The sequence below is a fragment of the Rattus rattus genome, chromosome 6 (genome assembly GCF_011064425.1).
Source record: "Rattus rattus isolate New Zealand chromosome 6, Rrattus_CSIRO_v1, whole genome shotgun sequence".
Classification (NCBI taxonomy): Eukaryota; Metazoa; Chordata; class Mammalia; order Rodentia; family Muridae; genus Rattus; species Rattus rattus.
The window spans coordinates 135,047,790-135,068,367 of record NC_046159.1 but is presented as its reverse complement, the minus strand read 5'-3'; the positions used below and the strand labels follow the sequence as shown (position 1 = coordinate 135,068,367).

At 39.1% G+C, this 20,578-nt stretch overlaps 1 protein-coding gene across 3 annotated transcripts in view; it reads left to right on the top strand.

Moving 5' to 3' along the window:
* Vps50 (VPS50 subunit of EARP/GARPII complex) overlaps positions 1-20,578 on the top strand; it is a 103,294-nt gene that overhangs the window by 46,580 nt on the left and 36,136 nt on the right. For 2 of the 3 annotated variants that reach the window (XM_032906980.1, XM_032906979.1), the window contains 4 exons: positions 2-134; positions 2,313-2,404; positions 13,049-13,143; positions 13,440-13,538. In XM_032906980.1, the coding sequence (XP_032762871.1) occupies positions 2-134; positions 2,313-2,404; positions 13,049-13,143; positions 13,440-13,538 (419 nt within the window). The remainder of the gene's footprint in view (position 1; positions 135-2,312; positions 2,405-13,048; positions 13,144-13,439; positions 13,539-20,578) is intronic. The other variant, XM_032906978.1, reaches the window with a different exon arrangement.

Below are 20,578 nucleotides of genomic sequence, written 5' to 3'. Positions count from 1 at the left end.
GCACGTTACACCAGACAGCTATATTCCATGCCTGGCGGACCTGTGCAAAGCACTGTGGGAAGTCATGCTGAGCTACTACAGAACCATGGAGTGGCATGAGAAACACGACAGTGAGGAAACAGCTGCAGCTTCTGGTAGGAAATGGTCTTAATTTCTCATTTAAAACTGAGCTGTAGCATGTGCCGCCACATTCCTGGAGTAAGGGCGAGAAGGGACAAGGCCCACCTTTAAGACGGGCAAAAGAAATCATTCACATCTACGAGTTTTTGGGGATTAAGCAGTGCAAAGGACTTTTCAAGTGTCACGTAATTCTGTTTTTGAGGTAGATGTTGATAGCCCTAGTGCTGAATTGTTTTGAAAAAGCTTAAAAAATTTCCCTAAAATGTTATCAGTTATCAGTTACCTGGTAAGAGATCCGACTTTTTTAGATTTACAAAGGAAAGAAATACTAAATATTATCACTCTAATTTGCAGGTTGTGAAAATTAAATTAGGTTCTAGTACCATTTTAACTCACAGTACCACACCACAACTTGTGGTTTCCACAAACCAGTGTAGATACACACATGTGCTCCTGTATACCTGTTCACATTCACCTTCACACATAAAATTTTACTTTTCAAACAATTAATAATTTTATTAACATTTGTTTAATACACTACATAAAAGGGATGGAATAATACACAGTGCATGGGATAAGTCAGAATTGCGAGCCAGGGGACTGGGTGTGTAGTGCAGTGCTAAGTGCCTGCTGAGCATGTGGGCTCACTGAGATGCCAGGGTTCATAAGGCTTAGTCTACTTCGTTAGTGTTTTACATTTTTTTCTAGTTAAAGGCGGTGGTAAGATGTTTCAACATCTTTTTTTGTTTTCTAATAAGTAACTTAAACTGAAAGGTAGCTTTCAGATAGAAATAGCAGATCATTAGCTATAAGAACTCCTAAATATGTATACTTATAATCTTTATATAAATGGTATAACAAAAATATAGTAATGGAATACTGAATCATACCAGATTTGGGCCTCAAATATTTAGACCTTTTTGGTCGCAATTCCCTCTTCCTAATCTAGATCTTAAAGCATTTGGGCTTTCTGACTCATTCAGCAGTCCACCAGCAATATGTAGAATTCTGCATAGTTTCCTACAGACATGCAATATATAATATTAATAATATTATTAATATATAATTAGTATTATATATAATATAATATATAATATATATAAGACACACAATACATATATGTACACACACACACACACACACACAGAGTCTATACACAGTGCAAGAACTGTGATAGGAAATTGTTCCCAGGTCCTTTGGAAAGGTGTTCAGCTTCTAAAATGTATTTTCTGTAGCTTTGTAGCAATACTGTTTGTCTTTCCAACACTGGATTCTATACAAAACACTAACGATGTAGTTTACATGCATAGTTATGCTGTGCTGTGCTGGGTCCCCAGCTGGGTTGTGGTAAGCTCTGGCAGTGCTCAGAGGTGGATAGAATGTGTATGTACAGCCTTTTCTTACCCCTGGACACCGTGGAGGGAACTGGCTGTCACTTGCAGTGCACTAAGCTACAGTCACTTTAATACAGATGTGTGTTTGTGCTTTCACACATCTTCTTTTAGGCTTCTTTTAGGAACAATATTGATCCTGCCTGTGGGACTGGATACTGTTAAACTGATTATCTGGAATGATTAATAATATTGTTCATTATAAAATATAATATGAATTATAGCAATAAAAATATACCTCCTGTGTTGTACTCTTGTTGGCATGCACATGACTGACTGGAGTTGTTTGGTTTTCTAGCTCGCTGACCTCAGACTGAAGTAGGTGGTATGTCTCTCTGGGGCCACAGTGCCTTCATAAACAGGGTGCATATGCATAGCCACACGTGCACTGCTTAGTACTGGGTGTATTTATCCTGTCTCTGAAGTTATCCATGCGTCAAAGGGCTGTAATCCCAGTGCCTGATTTTACTATTCCTTTAATGTACATATATGGAGCATACTTTTTTTAATTTTATGTGTCTAGATGTTTGCCTGTGTGTATACTGTACACCAACCGCATGCATGCTGGTACCCACAGACACCAAAAGAGGTCTGGGGATTCCTCAGGACCAGAGTTACAAGAGGCTCAAGGGCCATATAGCTGCTCAGAATCTAAAGTACTCTCTACCCTTGAGCCCTGTATCCTGCCCTGAAAAATAATTTTTTTTTTTTTAAATCTTAGGTTGGCTTATAAAAATGAGAAAACACGAAAAGTTTTAGGAAAAAAACTGATTTAAAAACATATGCCATCTTTTGTTTCAGAAGGAAGTAATGTGATGAGTACTGAAGAAACCAATTTTGATCGTGGCTATGTAAAAAAGAAATTAGAGCATGGCCTTACGCGAATATGGCAGGTTTGGATTATTTATGTTTCTTTTTACAGAAGCTGTGGTCCGAAAGTCACATGGTTCAGTTGTTTTAGAAATTCGAAACTTTGTGTGTTTGTACTCTCTGGAGGCTTAATCATAGGCTAGGTCGTCTTTGGCTATCATTTAGCCTAATTTGTGTAATTAGTTGATAATTATATAGATTACAAAGAACAATAGACAAGTCTCTTAGTTTGAAAATCTCCAGTGTGTTCAATGATTAAGGAATCTCAAGCTTTCTTAAAGATGTGCCTCTCTATTGAGATGTCCTATTGAGATTTATTTTTATTTTATTTAATTTTCTTAACTTCCTTTTTGCTTAATTTTAGAAAAGAAATACGTAGATGATATTTGGTCAGAATATAGGGAAGAATAAATTTTATTTCCTCAGTGAGGTTCATTGAGGAATGCTATACACTTTTTCCTTGGGTTTGGGCCGATGTTGGTACTCTATTTGGGCTGCTATAATAAATACCCCAGCCTGGACTGTTTCAGAAGAATCTGTATTGATTCTTATGACTCTTGAGTCTGGGAAGTTTAAGATCAAAATTCATAAAAGGGTTGGCTATCATTTTACTTGTTTAAGTTAATCCCATTCCTAAGGTTCCCCCTCATCACATAGAGCCCTCATAAAGGCCCTACTTTGTGCTGTCGTCTTGCAGGTTCGGATGTTATCACATGAACTAATAAACAGACCCAAATATGAGAGACCAATAATGATCTTTTTACATGTTTTTCAGTCAACTGATTCAGTTATAATCTGGAATTTAGCTAAAACTTGGTTCTTACTAGATCAAAGTGTAATTTCTTGGGACTCTTTGTAACCTTGAGAGACTGTAGAGTCTTTTAGGTCTGCTATGGTCCCATACCCCTCCATTTACTTTGTTAATACTTTGTTAATCCTCGTTAATACTCACCCAGGGCCAGGCATGAATTTTTTGTGATTTAGTTCCTACAGACCCTGTACTTAACTGAAATTAGTGTATTTATGGAAGAATTTCTGGTAATCACTGTGCCCTTTGAAGTACTTGACATTTTATGTAGTTAGTTCTCATCTGACACGGCCACCCGATTGTATTCTTGGTCTCTAAGAACCTATTTGATGTAAAACTTAGTACCCCATTGCTACTTACGCACTTGGCCAGTTTATGGAAGTCATCCTGCTTCCCTATATGATTGCAGTGTTCTTTTGAGTTGACTGTCATGCTCCAGTGTCACACTTTAGTTTGTTGTTATTTCTACTTTCCCTGCTAACCTCTGTGTCTTCTGTTCCAGTATTGGGCCTCTTCTGTATTAGAATTTGTTTTGTGACTTACTTGTTTTTTTAATTTGTTTTTATATATTCTTGGTTACCAGTGCTAACTATAGTCCCTTATCTTATTAACCGTCTTTTCCACTTACTCTAAGTGCAGGTGGCATTTCTGTGATGTCATATTGTGATGGGGTCTTTTTATCTTTTTTTTTTTTTTTAACTTGAGTATTTTATACACATTTTAATGTTATTCCCTTTCCTGGTTTCGGGCAAACATCCCCTAATCCCCCCCCCTCCCCTCCTTATGGGTGTTCCCCTCCCCACCCTCCCCCATTGCCGCCCTCCCCCAACAGTCTAGTTCACTGGGGTTCAGTCTTAACGGATCCAGGGCTTCCCCCCCTGCTGCTCTTACTAGGATATTCATTGCTACCTATGAGGTCAGAGTCCAGGGTCAGTCTATGTATAGTCTTTAGGTAGTAGCTTAGTCCCTGGGCTCTGGTTGCTTGGCATTGTTGTACATATGGGGTCTCGAGCCCCTTCAAGCTTCAGTTCTTTCTCTGATTCCTTCAGCGGGGTCCTATTCTCAGTTCAGTGGTTTGCTGCTGGCATTCGCCTCTGTATTTGCTGTATTCTGGCTGTGTCTCTCAGGAGCCATCTACATCCGGCTCCTGTCGGTCTGCACTTCTTTGCTTCATCCATCTTGTCTAATTGGGTGGCTGTATATGTATGGGCCACATGTGGGGCAGGCTCTGAATGGGTGTTCCTTCTGTGTCTGTTTTAATCTTTGCCTCTCTATTCCCTGCCAAAGGGTATTCTTATTCCCCTTTTAAAGAAGGAGTGAAGCATTCACATTTTGATCATCCGTCTTGAGTTTCATTTGTTCTAGGCATCTAGGGTAATTCAAGCATTTGGGCTAATAGCCACTTATCAATGAGTGCATACCATGTGTGTCTTTCTGTGATTGGGTTAGCTCACTCAGGATGATATTTTCTAGTTCAACCATTTGCCCTCACAATTTCATAAAAGTCATTGTTTTTTGATAGCTGAGTAATATTCCATTGTGTAGATGTACCACATCTTCTGTATCCATTCCTCTGTTGAAGGGCATCTGGGTTCTTTCAGCTTCTGGCTATATAAATAAGGCTGCGATGAACATAGTGGAGCACGTGTCTTTTTATATGTTGGGGCATCTTTTGGGTATATGCCCAAAGAGGTATAAGCTGGATCCTCAGGCAGTTCAATGTCCAATTTTCTGAGGAACCTCAGACTGATTTCAGAATGGTTGTATCAGTCTGCAATCCCACCAACAATGGAGGAGTGTTCCTCTTTCTCCACATCCTCTCCAGCATCTGCTGTCACCTGAGTTTTTGATCTTAGCCATTCTCACTGGTATGAGGTGAAATCTCAGGGTTGTTTTGATTTGCATTTCCCTTATGACTAAAGATGTTGAACATTTCTTTAGGTGTTTCTCAGCCATTCGGCATTCCTCAACTGTGAATTCTTTGTTTAGCTCTGAACCCCATTTTTTAATAGGGTTATTTGTCTCCCTGCGGTCTAATTTTTTGAGTTCTTTGTATATTTTGGATATAAGGCCTCTATCTGTTGTAGGATTGGTAAAGATCTTTTCCCAATCTGTTGGTTGCCGTTTTGTCCTAACCACAGTGTCCTTTGCCTTACAGAAGCTTTGCAGTTTTATGAGATCCCTTTTGTCGATTCTTGATCTTAGAGCATAAGCCATTGGTGTTTTGTTCAGGAAATTTTTTCCAGTGCCCATGTGTTCCAGATGCTTCCCTAGTTTTTCTTCTATCAGTTTGAGTGTGTCTGGTTTGATGTGGACGTCCTTGATCCACTTGGACTTAAGCTTTGTACAGGGTGATAAGCATGGATTGATCTGCATTCTTCTACATGTTGACCTCCAGTTGAACCAGCACCATTTGCTGAAAATGCTATCTTTTTTCCATTGGATGGTTTTGGCTCCTTTGTCAAAAATCAAGTGCCCCTAGGTGTGTGAGTTCATTTCTGGGTCTTCAATTCTGTTCCATTGGTCTATCAGTCTGTCTCTGTACCAATACCATGCAGTTTTATCACTGTTGCTCTGTAATACTGCTTGAGTTCAGGGATAGTGATTCCCCCGGAAGTCCTTTTATTGTTGAGGATAGTTTTAGCTATCCTGGGTTTTTTGTTATTCCAGATGAATTTGCAAATCGTTCTGTCTAACTCTTTGAAGAATTAGATTGGTATTTTGATGGGGATTGCATTGAATCTGTAGATCACTTTTGGTAAAATGGCCATTTTTACTATATTAATCCTGCCAATCCATGAGCATGGGAGATCTTTCCATCTTCTGAGGTCTTCTTCAATTTCTTTCTTCAGTGTCTTGAAGTTCTTATTGTACAAATCTTTTACTTGCTTGGTTAAAGTCACACAGAGGTACTTTATATTATTTGGGTCTATTATGAAGGGTGTCGTTTCCCTAATTTCTTTCTCGGCTTGTTTCTCTTTTGTGTAGAGGAAGGCTACTGATTTATTTGAGTTAATTTTATACCCAGCCACTTTGCTGAAGTTGTTTATCAGCTTTAGTAGTTCTCTGGTGGAACTTTTGGGATCATTAAATATACTATCATATCATCTGCAAATAGTGATATTTTGACTTCTTCTTTTCGATCTGTGTCCCCCTTGACCTCCTTTTGTTGTCTGATTGCTCTGGCTAGAACTTCAAGAACTATATTGAATAAGTAGGGAGAGGTGGGCAGCCTTGTCTAGTCCCTGATTTTAGTGGGATTGCTTCAAGTTTCTCTCCATTTAGTTTAATGTTAGCCACTGGTTTTTGCTGTATATGGCTTTTACTATGTTTAGGTATGGGCCTTGAATTCCTATTCTTTCAGGACTTTTTTTTTTATCATGAAGGGTGTTTAATTTTGTCAGCATCTAATGAAATGATCATGTGGTTTTTGTTCTTTCAGTTTGTTTATATAATGGATGTGGTTGATGGTTTTCCGTATATTAAACCATCCCTGCATGCCTGGGATAAACCTACTTGATCATGGTGGATGATTGTTTTGATGTGCTCTTGGATTGGTTTGCCAGAATTTTGTTGAGTATTTTTAAATCGATATTCATAAGGGAAATTGGTCTGAAGTTCTCTTTCTTTGTTGGGTCTTTGTGTGGTTTAGGTATAAGAGTAATTGTGGCTTCATAGAAGGAATTGGTAGTGCTCCATCTGTTTCAATTTTGTGGAATAGTTTGGATAATATTGTGATGAGGTCTTCTATGAAGGTCTGATAGAATTCTGCACTAAACCCGTCTGGACCTGGGCTCTTTTTGGTTGGGAGACCTTTAATGACTGCTTCTATTTCCTTAGGAGTTATGGGGTTATTTAACTGGTTTATCTGTTCCTGATTTAACTTCGGTACCTGGTATCTGTCTAGGAATTTGTCCATTTCCTGTAGATTTCCAAGTTTTGTTGAATATAGGCTTTTATAGTAAGATCTGATGATTTTTTGAATTTCCTCTGAATCTGTAGTTATGTCTCCCTTTTCATTTCTGATTTTGTTAATTTGGACACACTCTCTGTCCTCTCGTTAGTCTGTCTAAGGGTTTATCTATCTTGTTGATTTTCTCAAAGAACCAACTTTTGGTTCTGTTGATTCTTTCTATGGTCCTTTTTGTTTCTACTTGGTTGATTTCAGCTCTGAGTTTGATTATTTCCTGCCTTCTACTGCTCCTGGGTGTAATTGCTTCTTTTTGTTCTAGAGATTTTAGGTGTGCTGTCAAGCTGCTGACATATGCTCTTTCCTGGTTCTTTCTGCAGGCACTCAGCGCTATGAGTTTTCCTCTTAGCACAGCTTTCATTGTGTCCCATAAGTTTGGGTATGTTGTACCTTCATTTTCGTCAAATTCTAAAAAGTCCTCAATTTCTTTCTTTATTTCTTCCTTGACCAGGTTATCATTGAGTAGAGCATTGTTCAATTTCCACGTATATGTGGGCATTCTTCCCTTATTGTTATTGAAGACCAGTTTTAGGCCGTGGTGGTCCGATAGCTCGCATGGGATTATTTCTATCTTTCTGTACCTGTTGAGGCCCGTTTTTTGACCAATTATATGGTCAATTTTGGAGAAAGTACCATGAGGAGGTGAGAAGAAGGTATATCCTTTTGCTTTAGGATAGAATGTTGTATAAATATCTGTTAAGTCCATTTGGCTCATGACTTCTCTTAGTCTGTCTACGTCTCTGTTTAATTTCTGTTTCCATGATCTGTCCATTGATGAGAGTGGGCTGTTGAAATCTCCTACTATTATTGTGTGAGGTGCAATGTGTGTTTTGAGCTTTAGTAAGGTTTCTTTTACATATGTAGGTGCCCTTGTATTTGGGGCATAGATATTTAGGATTGAGAGTTCATCTTGGTGGATTTTTCCTTTGATGAATATGAAGTGTCCTTCCTTATCTTTTTTGATGAATTTTAGTTGAAAATTGATTTTATTTGATATTAGTGTGGCTACTCCAGCTTGCTTCTTCCGACCATTTGCTTGGAAAGTTGTTTTTCAGCCTTTCACTCTGAGGTAGTGTCTGTCTTTGTCTCTGAGGTGTGTTTCCTGTAGGCAGCAGAATGCAGGGTCCTCGTTAAATATCAGTTTGTTAATCTATGTCTTTTTATTGGGGAGTTGAGGGCCATTGATGTTGAGATATTAAGGAATAGTGATTATTGCTTCCTGTTATATTCATATTAGATGTGAGGTTATGTTTGTGTGGTTTTCTTCTCTTTGTTTTGTTGCCAAGGCGATTAGTTTCTTGCTTCTTCTAGGGTATAGCTTGCCTCCTTATGTTGGGCTTTACCATTTATTATCCTTTGTAGTGCTGGATTTGTAGAAAGATATTGTGTAAATTTGGTTTTGTCATGGAATATCTTGGTTTCTCCATCTATGTTAATTGAGAGTTTTGCAGGATACAGTAACCTGGGCTGGCATTTGTGTTCTCTAAGGGTCTGTATGACATCAGTCCAGGATCTTCTGGCCTTCATAGTTTCTGGCGAAAATCTGGTGTGATTCTGATAGGTCTGCCTTTATATGTTACTTGACCTTTTTCCTTACTGCTTTTAATATTCTTTCTTTATTTTGTGCGTTTGGTGTTTTGTCTATTATGTGATGGGAGGTGTTTCTTTTCTGGTCCAATCTATTTGGAGTTCTGTAGGCTTCTTGTATGCCTATGGGTATCTCTTTTTTTAGGTTAGGGAAGTTTTCTTCTATGATTTTGTTGAAGATATTTACTGGTCCTTTGAGCTGGGAGTCTTCACTCTCTTCTATACCTATTATTCTTAGGTTTGATCTTCTCCTTGAGTCCTGGATTTCCTGTATGTTTTGGACCAGTAGCTTTTTCTGCTTTACATTATCTTTGACAGTTGAATCAATGATTTCTTTTCTTTTTTTTTTTTTTTTTTCTGGTTTTTTTTGTCAGAGCTGGGGACCCGAACCCAGGGCCTTATGCTTCCTAGGTAAGCGCTCTACCACTGAGCTAAATCCCCAGCCCGAATCAATGATTTCTATGGAATCTTCTGCTCTGAGATTCTTCCATCTCTTGTATTCTGTTGGTGAAGCTTGTATCTACAGCTCCTTGTCTCTTCTTTTGGTTTTCTATATCCAGGGTTGTTTCCATGTGTTCTTTCTTGATTGCTTCTATTTCCATTTTTAATTCCTTCAACTGTTTGATTGTGTTTTCTGGAATTCTTTCAGGATTTTGTGACTCCTCTCTGGGGCTTCTACTTGTTTAATTATGATTTCCTGGAATTCTTTCAGGGATTTTTGCGATTCCTCTCTGTAGGCTTCTACTTGTTCTCTAAGGGAGTTCTTCACGTCTTTCTTGAAGTCCTCCAGCATCATGATCAAATATGATTTTGAAACTAGATCTTGCTTTTCTGGTGTGTTTGGATATTCCATGTTTGTTTTGGTGGGAGAATTGGGCTCCGATGATGCCAGGTAGTCTTGGTTTCTGTTGCTTGGGTTCCTGCGCTTGCCTCTCGCCATCAGATTATCTCTAGTGTTACTTTGTTCTGCTATTTCTGACAGTGGCTAGACTGTCCTATAAGCCTGTGTGTCAGGAGTGCTGTAGACCTGTTTTCCTCTCTTTCAATCAGTTATGGGGACAGAGTGTTCTGCTTTCGGGCGTGTAGTTTTGCCCCTCTACAGGTCTTCAGCTGTTCCTGTGGGCCTGTGTCTTGAGTTCACCAGGCAGGTCACTTGCAGCAGAAAAGTTGGTCTTACCTGTGGTCCCGAGGCTCAAGTTTGCTCGTGTGGTGTTGCTTATGAGCTCTCCGCAGTGGCAGCAACCAGGAAGATCTGTGCCGCCCTTTCTGGGAGCTTCCGTGCACCAGGTTTCCAGATGGCGTTTGGTGTTTTCCTTAGGCGTCCGAGATGTGTGCAGAGTGCAGTCTCTTCTGGTTTCGCAGGCGTGTCTGCCTCTCTGAAGGTTTAGCTCTCCCTCCCACGGGATTTGGGTGCAGCGAATTGTTTATCCGGTCTGTTCCTTCAGGTTCCGGCGGTGTCTCAGGCACAGCGGTCCTGCTGCTCTTGGGCCCTCCCCCACGGGAACCCAGAGGTGGTATACAGTTTCCTCTTGGGCCAGGTATGTCGGCAGGGGTGGGCAGTGTTGGTGGTCTCTTCCGCTCTGCAGCCTCAGGAGTGCCCACCTGATCAGGCGGTGAGGTCTCTCTCCCACCAGGGTCTTTTTATCTTTTACTGTGCATATGGCTTAGCTAAGTGCTTGCCTGGTAGCTGTACTTTGGCCTCTAAACTGCATATTAGTTGCTGTATCCACAATGCCTACAGTAGTATCAGAAGCACTAGAGAGATAGTCTAGAAATGTTTTATCTTAGTAAATTATTGTGAAATTTCTAATCTTTACCTTTTTGAGAGTGCATAGGAATCACTTATCTGCTGTGTACTCCATTTGATATCTGAGTAGTAAATGTTTCCCTCTACTAGTTTCCTTTTCACCACTTTCTGGATAATTCTACTGCCGTCTACTTCATTAGTTGCCAGATACAGAGAAAAAAGGTAGCCTTGAATGAAGGTAGACTTCTGCTGTGCAGCAGGCCCAAGAGACAAAATGCTTGACCCTTCTAGCCTCCGCCTTTCTTCAGGGATATAAATGCTTGCTCACAAGACTGGTTTTATCTCATATATAATGTTGTTAGCATAGTGTATTTGACATGGGTAAATAATCAGAAAGGAGTTTTTTTAAACTGTTTTATTCAGCCATTGTATATGTTATAATGTATACTCTTTATCATTACTGAATTACCTGGATTATTTATCTGAATATTTCATTCTTTTGTTTCAAATAGTTTGTAATATCTAATATATTACAAGTCTTTTTTCCATTTTTTTTTTCTTTTTTTCGGAGCTGGGGACCGAACCCAGGGCTTTGCGCTTGCTAGGCAAGGGCTCTACCACTGAGCTAAATCCCCAACCCCTTTTTTCCATTTTTTTTATTGGATATTTTCTTTATTTGTATTTCAAATGTTATCCCCTTTCCCAGTTTCCCCTCTGGAAAACCTATCCCATCCTCCCTCCCCCTGCTTCTATGAGGGTGCTTCCCCCCGCACACACACACCCTCTAGCCTCCCCACCCTGGCATTCCCCTATACTGGGGCATCAAACCTTCACAGGAACAAGGGCCTCTCCACCCATTGATGCCCAGCAAGGCCCATCCTTTGCTACATATGTGACTGGAGCCATGCGTACTCTTTGGTTGGTGTTTTAGTTCCTGGGAGCTCTGGGATGTCTAGTTAGTTGACATTGTTGTTCTTCCTGTGGGGTTGCAAATCCTATCAGCTACCTCAGTCCTTTCTCTAATGTCTCCAATGGGGACCCTATTCTCAGTTCAATGGTTGGCTGCGAGCATATGCCTCTGTATTTGTCAGGCTCTGGCAGAGCCTCTCAGGAGACAGCTACATCACGCTCCTGTCAGCATGCACTTCTTAGCTTCATCAATATTGTCTGGGTTTGATGGCTGTATGTATATGGGCTGGATCCCCAGGTGGGGTAGACTCTGAATGGCCTTTCCTTAAGTCTCTGTACACTTTGTCTTCATATTTCCTCCTGTGAGTATTTTGTTCCCCTTCTAAGAAGGACTGAGGCATCTACATTTTGGTCTTTATTCTTCTTGAGCTTCATGTGGTCTGTGAATTGTATCTTGAGTATTCCAAGCTTTTGGGCTAATACCCTAATACCCACGTATCAGTGAGTGTTCTTTGGTGATTGGGTTACCTCACTCAGGATACTTTCTAGTTCCATCCATTTGCCTAAGAATTTCATGAAGTCATTGTTTTTATATTACAAGTCTTTCAGCATTACTTACAACATTTATTTTTATATACTTTCACTTTAAAAAACGGTTATTGGGAGAAAGTAACATTTGGGATGTAAATAAATAAAATAAGTAAAAAAAGCAATTGTTGTCTATTGTTCTAGATGAATTTTAGAATAACTGTTTAGAACAAAAAGTTCTTGTGATTTTTGGCAGGAGTTTTATTTGACATACATAAAAATTTAAAAAAAATTGTCTCTACTGGTTAGTCATATACTTAGTCCCACTACGCTTAATGTGCTGATTTATTTAAAATATATAGACATATACATTTATATATACAATTTCATTGTAGTTATTCTTTATGTATTAATGGTCTGGAATTTTTTTTATAGGCGTTTTATGTTTTAGTATGTTTCCAAGTGAAAGTTCCCTATTTTATAGCATTTTTGCTGGTAATTGTGAGGGCTATCTTTTTTATATATTATTTGATACTTATTTACACAGTTTTTTATTTCTAAATATGCTGTATTTGGATTTTTAATGAACAAGAGACATGCATTAATGATGATTTTGTCCTGTTATTTCAAAAAGTATAACTTTTTGAAAAGGATTTTGTTTAATATTTAATTATATGTATGACTGTTTATGGTTATGTGCATCTGAGGACAGATGTCTTTAGAGGTCAGAGATGTGGGATCCCTTGAAGCTAAAGTCATAGTCAGTTATGAGACAGTGGGGCACTGGGAATAGCTCTTAGTTCTCTGTAAAAGTAGTATGGACTCTTAACTGAGTCATCTCTTCAGTCTAGGATATCACTCTTAACCATAGGAAATGCATGTACATGTGTGTCTTTACATAAGATAGAGTTTAACACAACTTTGTCAAGTTGTAGTAAAATTTTGACCATTACTGTTTCTTAAAAAAATATTCTTGGGACTGTCTCTATTAGGTTACTTACTCTTAAAGATTTGGCTGTTGATGGAAGTAGCTAGATGTCATTGAACTAAAAATGTACTATCTCATTTTATTCTGTAACTAGAATAAATTTACTCATTTATTTATTTGTGTCTTACAGGATGTTCAACTAAAAGTAAAAACCTACTTGCTTGGAACTGATTTATCTATTTTCAAATATGATGATTTCATCTTTGTTCTGGATATAGTCAGCAGGTAGTGTTTGAGATACTGACTTTTGTGGGATAATTCATTCAACCATAAATATTAAGAAATCAGAAATTGAGTTTTCTGTCTAACTTCTTTACAGAAGAGGGTATAATTATGCATGGCTGATGGATCTGGGCTTGTAGGATCTTTATAATTTTTTTTCCAGATACCTAAATTTCTATTAGTTGTACTTGTTAAAGAAAGAACCTGGACGATTGCTAGTTTTTCTTTGTTGTTTGTTTGTTGTTTGTTTGTTTTTTCTATAAGGATGTTCTGAAACTTATACCTTTCTATCCAACTAGGTTGATGCAAGTTGGAGAAGAGTTTTGTGGTAGCAAGTCTGAAGTTTTGCAGGAATCCATTAGAAAACAAAGTATCAATTACTTCAAGAACCACCATAGGTAAGAAACTCAGTAAGATAGGAATAAATCCAGTAGACAATGAGGCCATTTATCTATGCTTATTTTTCTAAGATTGACTGATTTTAAGCTATTTTTCACTTTCAGTAAATTATTCTGTCTCTTTTTAGGATAGTTAGGGATACTTAATCAAGAATATACTAGAAAGTATTCTCATTATTTATTCCTTGTATCTTACATTTTTCGTTTTGACTGGGTTGAACATATTGGATTAAATATTGAACTGGTCTCTTTAGAGGTAAAACTTTAGTGTCACAGAAGTGTTACTGAGAGATTTTAGTCACTGGTGTGTGCCTGAGGGTGTGTTGCACAAGTAGAAAGGGAGTGAGAACAGTGAGCGGTAGTGGTAGCGCTCAGTGGCGTGCTTCTGAGTCTGCTTTCCAGGAGTGAGAAGGCTTGTAGAGTAGCAGATGTGCTACTCAGACCCTAGCTGCAGAGCCAAGATTGTATGTAGCATCGCTTGCTTGACTGTCACTGCCAGTGTTGGAAAGGGCGATTAGGTGCTGTTCTGTGAGTGCAAGAAGATGCAAAAGAGTGTTGCCATGGCAGTGTGGCCATGTGCCCAAGCCATACCAGATGGTGAGAGAGGAAGAACAGTGGTGAGACTCTCCGTTTTAAAGTGTGTTTTATTTGGAGAGAAAGAGGGAGAGGGAGAGGGAGAGCGCCGTGCATGTGGAAGTCAGAGAACAACTAGCCAGAGGTGTCTAGCCTCCTTCTCTAGGATGTGAGTTCTAGGACTTGAGCTTGTATTGTCAGGCCTGGCAGCAAACACTCGGACCCCCTGACCTGTGTCTCGAACCCTGGATCTTTCCTGATGTAAGCCAGATTCCAAGTTGTATCTTTATATGGTTTGTCATTACTTATTTATAAATACGTTTTCATTCTGAGATTTTAATTTTTACAGCTAAATTTTGGTTTCGATATTCTAATTCGGAGCATCAAAGTATGAAATTCTGTGTTCTCTTTATTTTAGTACCTTCACACAGAGATAATGTAGCATGTCAGTAGAGAGATTATTGGGCATCAAAGTATTGATTGATTATTAAATACATTTATGTTAAAGAAGAGAAGGTAATTGATAAAAACAGTGGGAAAAAGACCACAAAAGAGCCAAATGCCTTTCTCTGCCAAATGCCTACTTCCCCAAAGAGTGCTTTGTACCCAGCATGACAACCAGGAGACATTTGTTGTTCCTAGTGTCTGGAGGAACAGGCATTGTCTAATGTTGATTTTGGGAGTGATGTCCACTCTGCATTGTACTGTTGTGACTGTTAGAGGGTGTCTGTCACCATCTCTGGTATCCAAGTGCAGACATTTTTGCATTAGACTCTGATCATGGTGGAAAATATTCGTGAAAGTTTATCTTGCAGAAATTAGAGAATCTGGGAAAAAATTTACTCTTCTAAATACTCAGCCAGTATCAGAGCTTCTTAGGCACATGTGCAGAGCCTGCTTTTCTTTTCTTTTTTTTTTTGAGGGTTGTAAATGCCTTATTACTCATTTGCTTAATGTCCTCTAAACTGATGCCATATTTACTTGCACCAAGTACCATGGTATAAAGAGGTGTGTCCTCATCCCTTGGCACCATGGCCAGGAACATTAATTTTTTAGATGTTAGTTTTACAGTTATTCATATCACAAAGTAAATGGCGTTACATACAGTCAATTCCATAATTTGTCATGTTTACCTCTAACATAGCTTACTTTCAGTTATGACCTGACTGGCATTTTTTTTTTTTTTTTTTTTGCCGGATGAATAACATAAGTAAAACTGGGAAATTAGTAGTCACAGGACTGGATGATCACAGAACTTTATTACCCCATGCTAATAGTTCAAACTATGATTAGCTACTTTTTCCAAAAGTCTATCAAAGAAATTATCAAGTCTTAAATTTCATAACCCTCAATTTAAATTCTTCTTATTTGTTCCAATAATATCAGCATGAGATTAGGCATATTCTAAACAATTTTTTTCTTAATAAAGAAATAAAGGTATATTATTGTGAAGAATTTCATACATGGAGACACAAGGAGAAAATTTTCAACTATATTATATTACATAGTACTTCTCTTTATGATTTTTGTTTTTAATATTTTTTTGAGAATTTAATATATTTATATATTAAATTTATATATTTATATATATTTAATATATGAACAGCAGCACATCTACATCACTATCTGTAAATACATCTTTTATTACCTTAGATGAGGTGATAAGATGACAGCTGTGCAACTTGGCTGAGTCTAGAGTGTGTCCTTCTCTGTTCTAACTATCCCTAGGCTTAGGTCCAGAAGCCTCTAGCCTCCATACGATCTTCCAGCCTCTGTCTGCTAAACTAGACCTAGAGTGTTTCAGCCTCTGAGAATTACTGCTGAATAAATTCACCCTTTCTAGTTCTTTCTGATCTCTGGTTGGCTGGTTCAACTGTCCTGGCTCAAACTCCTCTCTAAGCTGATTGATTCAACCTGGCTTCTCTCAGCTTCTCTGTGAGTTGCCCTGCTTGTCCTCAACTAACTCCAGCAATGTGTTCTTTCTTTTCCTTCCTTTTTTTTTTTTTTTTTTATTAACTTGAGTATTTCTTATATACATTTCGAGTGTTATTCCTTTCCCGGTTTCGGGCAAACATCCCCTAATCCCGCCCCCTCCCTTTTTTTATAGGTGTTCCCTCCCGTCCTCCCCCCATTGCCCCCCCCCCAACAATCTAGTTCACTGGGGTTCAGTCTTAACAGGACCCAGGGCTTCCCCTTACACTGGTGCTCTTACTAGGATATTCATTGCTACCTATGAGGTCAGAGTCCAGGGTCAGTCCATGTATAGTCTTTGGGTAGTGGCTTAGTCCCTGGAAGCTCTGGTTGCTTGGCATTATTGTTCATATGGGGTCTCGAGCCCCTTCAAGCTTTTCCAGTTCTTTCTCTGATTCCTTCAAAGGGGGTCCTATTCTCAGTTCAGTGGTTTGCTGCTGGCATTCGCCTCTGTATTTGCTGTATTCTGGCTGTGTCTCTCGGGAGAGATCTATATCCGGCTCCTGTCGGCCTGCACTTCTTTGCTTCATCCATCTTGTCTAATTGGATGGCTGTATATGTATGGGCCACATGTGGGGCAGGCTCTGAATGGGTGTTCCTTCTGTGTCTGTTTTAATCTTTGCCTCTCTATTCCCTGCCAAGGGTATTCTTGTTCCCCTTTTAAAGAAGGAGTGAAGCATTCACATTTTGATCATCCGTCTTGAGTTTCATTTGTTCTAGGCATCTAGGGTAATTCAAGCATTTGGGCTAATAGCCACTTATCAATGAGTGCATACCATGTGTGTTTTTTCTGTGACTGGGTTACCTCACCCAGGATGATATTTTCCAGTTCCAACCATTTGCCTACGAATTTCATAAAGTCATTGTTTTTGATAGCTGAGTAATATTCCATTGTGTAGAAGTACCACATTTTCTGTATCCATTCCTCTGTTGAAGGCCATCTGGGTTCTTTCCAGCTTCTGGTTATTATAAATAAGGCTGCGATGAACATAGTGGAGCACGTGTCTTTTTTTATATGTTGGGGCATCTTTTGGGTATATGCCCAAGAGAGGTATAGCTGGATCCTCAGGCAGTTCAATGTCCAATGTTCTGAGGAACCTCCAGACTGATTTCCAGAATGGTTGTACCAGTCTGCAATCCCACCAAAAATGGAGGAGTGTTCCTCTTTCTCCGTATCCTCACCAGCATCTGCTGTCACCTGAGTTTTTGATCTTAGCCATTCTTACTGGTGTGAGGTGAAATCTCAGGGTTGTTTTGATTTGCATTTCCCTTATGACTAAAGATGTTGAACATTTCTTTAGGTGTTTCTCAGCCATTCGGCATTCCTCAGCTGTGAATTCTTTGTTTAGCTTTGAACACCATTTTTTAATAGGGTTATTTGTCTCCCCCTCTGCGGTCTAACTTCTTGAGTTCTTTGTATATTTTGGATATAAGGCCTCTATCTGTTGTAGGATTGGTAAAGATCTTTTCCCAATCTGTTGGTTGCCGTTTTGTCCTAACCACAGTGTCCTTTTGCTTTACAGAAGCTTTGCAGTTTTATGAGATCCCATTTGTCCATTCTTGATCTTAGAGCATAAGCCATTGGTGTTTTGTTCAGGAAATTTTTTTCCAGTGCCCATGTGTTCCAGATGCTTCCCTAGTTTTTCTTCTATTAGTTTGAGGTATCTGGTTTGATGTGGAGGTCCTTGATCCACTTGGACTTAAGCTTTGTACAGGGTGATAAGCATGGATTGATCTGCATTCTTCTACATGTTGACCTCCAGTTGAACCAGCACCATTTGCTGAAAATGCTATCTTTTTTCCATTGGATGGTTTTGGCTCCTCTGTCAAAAATCAAGTGCCTATGGAGGTGTGTGGGTTCATTTCTGGGTCTTCAATTCTGTTCCATTGGTCTATCTGTCTGTCTCTGTACCAATACCATGCAGTTTTTATCACTATTGCTCTGTAATACTGCTTGAGTTCAGGATAGTGATTCCCCTGAAGTCCTTTTTATTGTTGAGGATAGTTTTAGCTATCCTGGGTTTTTGTTATTCCAGATGAATTTGCAAATTGTTCTGTCTAACTCTTTGAAGAATTGGATTGGTATTTTGATGGGGATTGCATTGAATCTGTAGATCGCTTTTGGTAAAATGAGCCTGCTTTTCATTGATGAAGCTACACTGTGTGGTTAGAACTGGACTGGGAGAGCAGAGGCTCAGGCTCTTGTCTACCTGTGGTGCGTGCCAACTCTTAGATAGTTGGGCAGTTGTTCAACCTCTCAGGGTTGTGGCTCGAGCCGTTGTAAAGTGAGGTGGCTGGATTGACTGGCCTCCGAAACTCCTGCTTTCTTGGTTATCCTTTCTTCTTGCTGCATTGTATGTAACAAAGATTAGAACACCTGAAAAGGCAAAAAGTGGTTGGTGAATATTTTCTTTCCCTAATGATTAAACCAGAGCCTAGACACCAGTGTGCACAGCTGTATTGACCAAAGTTATATGAGACAGGGTCAAATCTAAGCCTATTTTTTCCCAACAAGTTGTGTTATATAAACACTGAAAAAGTATAAAATGTAGATTTTTGCATGATTTTCTTTTCTTAACAAGGTGCCTAAATGTGTGATTTGTTTTGTAGTTCTCTCCTGCTTAACAGAGCTCTTGGGGAGAATGAAGGACTGTAAAGTTACCCTCACTCCATGTCATTTAGACTGCTAGTTGGAAGATACAGGCATGAGAGAGGTGACACTGAAAGCATGTCACATCTTCCGCTGTGTGCTACTTCTGCTAGTTATACAACCAAGTTTCACACCATTTATCTTTTTCTGCAGCAAAACCGTATGAGCAGATGTGGGAAAATGGTTTCTAATGTTGAGATTTGATGTCTTAACATGGGGAATTCTATTGTCCAAATTTCTTTATGTTCATGAACTAAGAATTTGTACAGACCTAAAGCTATCCTTCGTCTGCTACAAAGAGGACCACCCTTCTAGCTGAGGCAGTAACAGCCTGGAATGATGCACGAATGTGTGCTTATCAAAATAGCCTATTTAACAACAAATTCATTTGATTTCATGATTGCTCTGAGAAAACCATAAAGCATGTCCAAGGGCTTGGACTGTGCTGTGAGTCGTGTTGGAAGAGGAAAATTACCTTTTTTTTCTCATTCAGAAGAAAAGGTTATTCTTTTCAAGATTATGATAAGGGACTGGATGGCTCAGCAGTTAAGAATGCTTTCTGCTCTTGTAGAGATCCTGGGTTTTGGTTCCCAGGACTTATGTGATTGCTCACAACCTCTGAGGGCATTGTGTACATATATGGTGTACATAAAATTGAATTAATAAATATTTTATAGGAGATTATGCAAAGTTGAAAAATGATATGCTTCCTTTCATATACATCCAGCAAATTTCATGACAAGTCCCCCACAATTGTAATTGATAGCTTACTGGGAAAAATACATTGACATGTAATATTATCTTAAGAATTTTGCAACGAGTAGCAGAGGCCATTGCTGTAGGATGAATGTTTAGTCTGTATGAGGTCCTTGGTTCAGTCTTTAGCACCAAAGAGACTTTATTATCTGGGTCAGCATTAAATGCCATCACAAGTTAAGAGGAAAGCAATGTCAGAGATTTCACTGAGACATGAGGAAAGTTTGTCTGCAGCAGTGTGAAGACCAAGGCAGAGAGAGTGTTGTGGCCGGAGGCAGCAGGGGTTCCAGCAAGCACCCTGTTAGAGCTGGAACAGCTGCCTCGGTTCCCCCTAGGCCAGCATCTCTGGAACAGGGCAGTCCTGCTGCCCTCTTCATTTCAAGTCTTGATTTCAAAATTGATGTTTTATTTCCTGCCGCCAGAGCTTGAAGTTACTCAAGTTGTGATGATTTGTTGTAGAAAAATATAATAGAGACAGCAATTGGTTCTGCTGTTAACTTTAACAATTTGAGAAACCATGGAACTGTTTTCCAACCCACTAGTCACCACCGTTTTGTATTTGTGGTGGTAGTGTATATGTGTGTGTGTGTGTGTGTGGGGGGGGGTTCCAGTTTTTCCACATCCTTGCCAAAGTCTCCTTTTCTCTCTTTGTGTAACTGCCCTGGTAGATGTAAATGGTGTTATGTTCTGGCTTCAATATGCATTTCCTTAATGAATAAAGATGCTGCCAGCTTTATATGTTTTATGTGCTTATTAGCTTTTGGTATATCTCCTGTGCAAAAGTATGTCTAAAGCTTTTTCCCATTTTTAACTGGATTATTAGTCTTTTACTGTTAAATTATAAAAATTATATAGTTGTAGTTTCTAGTTAGGTCCACTATTTTTCCCTCTGTGGTTTTACACATGGACACAGCCTTTTAAGTAAATATCTGCTATTTCCCCTACTTTGACATAAGATCTTGTTTGTTCTCTCTCTCTCTCTCTCTCTCTCTCTCTCTCTCTCTCTCTCTCTCTCTCCCTTTCTCCCTCTCTCCCTCTCTCCTCCCCATAAGCACCCCATGTGTCTGTGTCTGTCTGTCTGTCTGTCTGT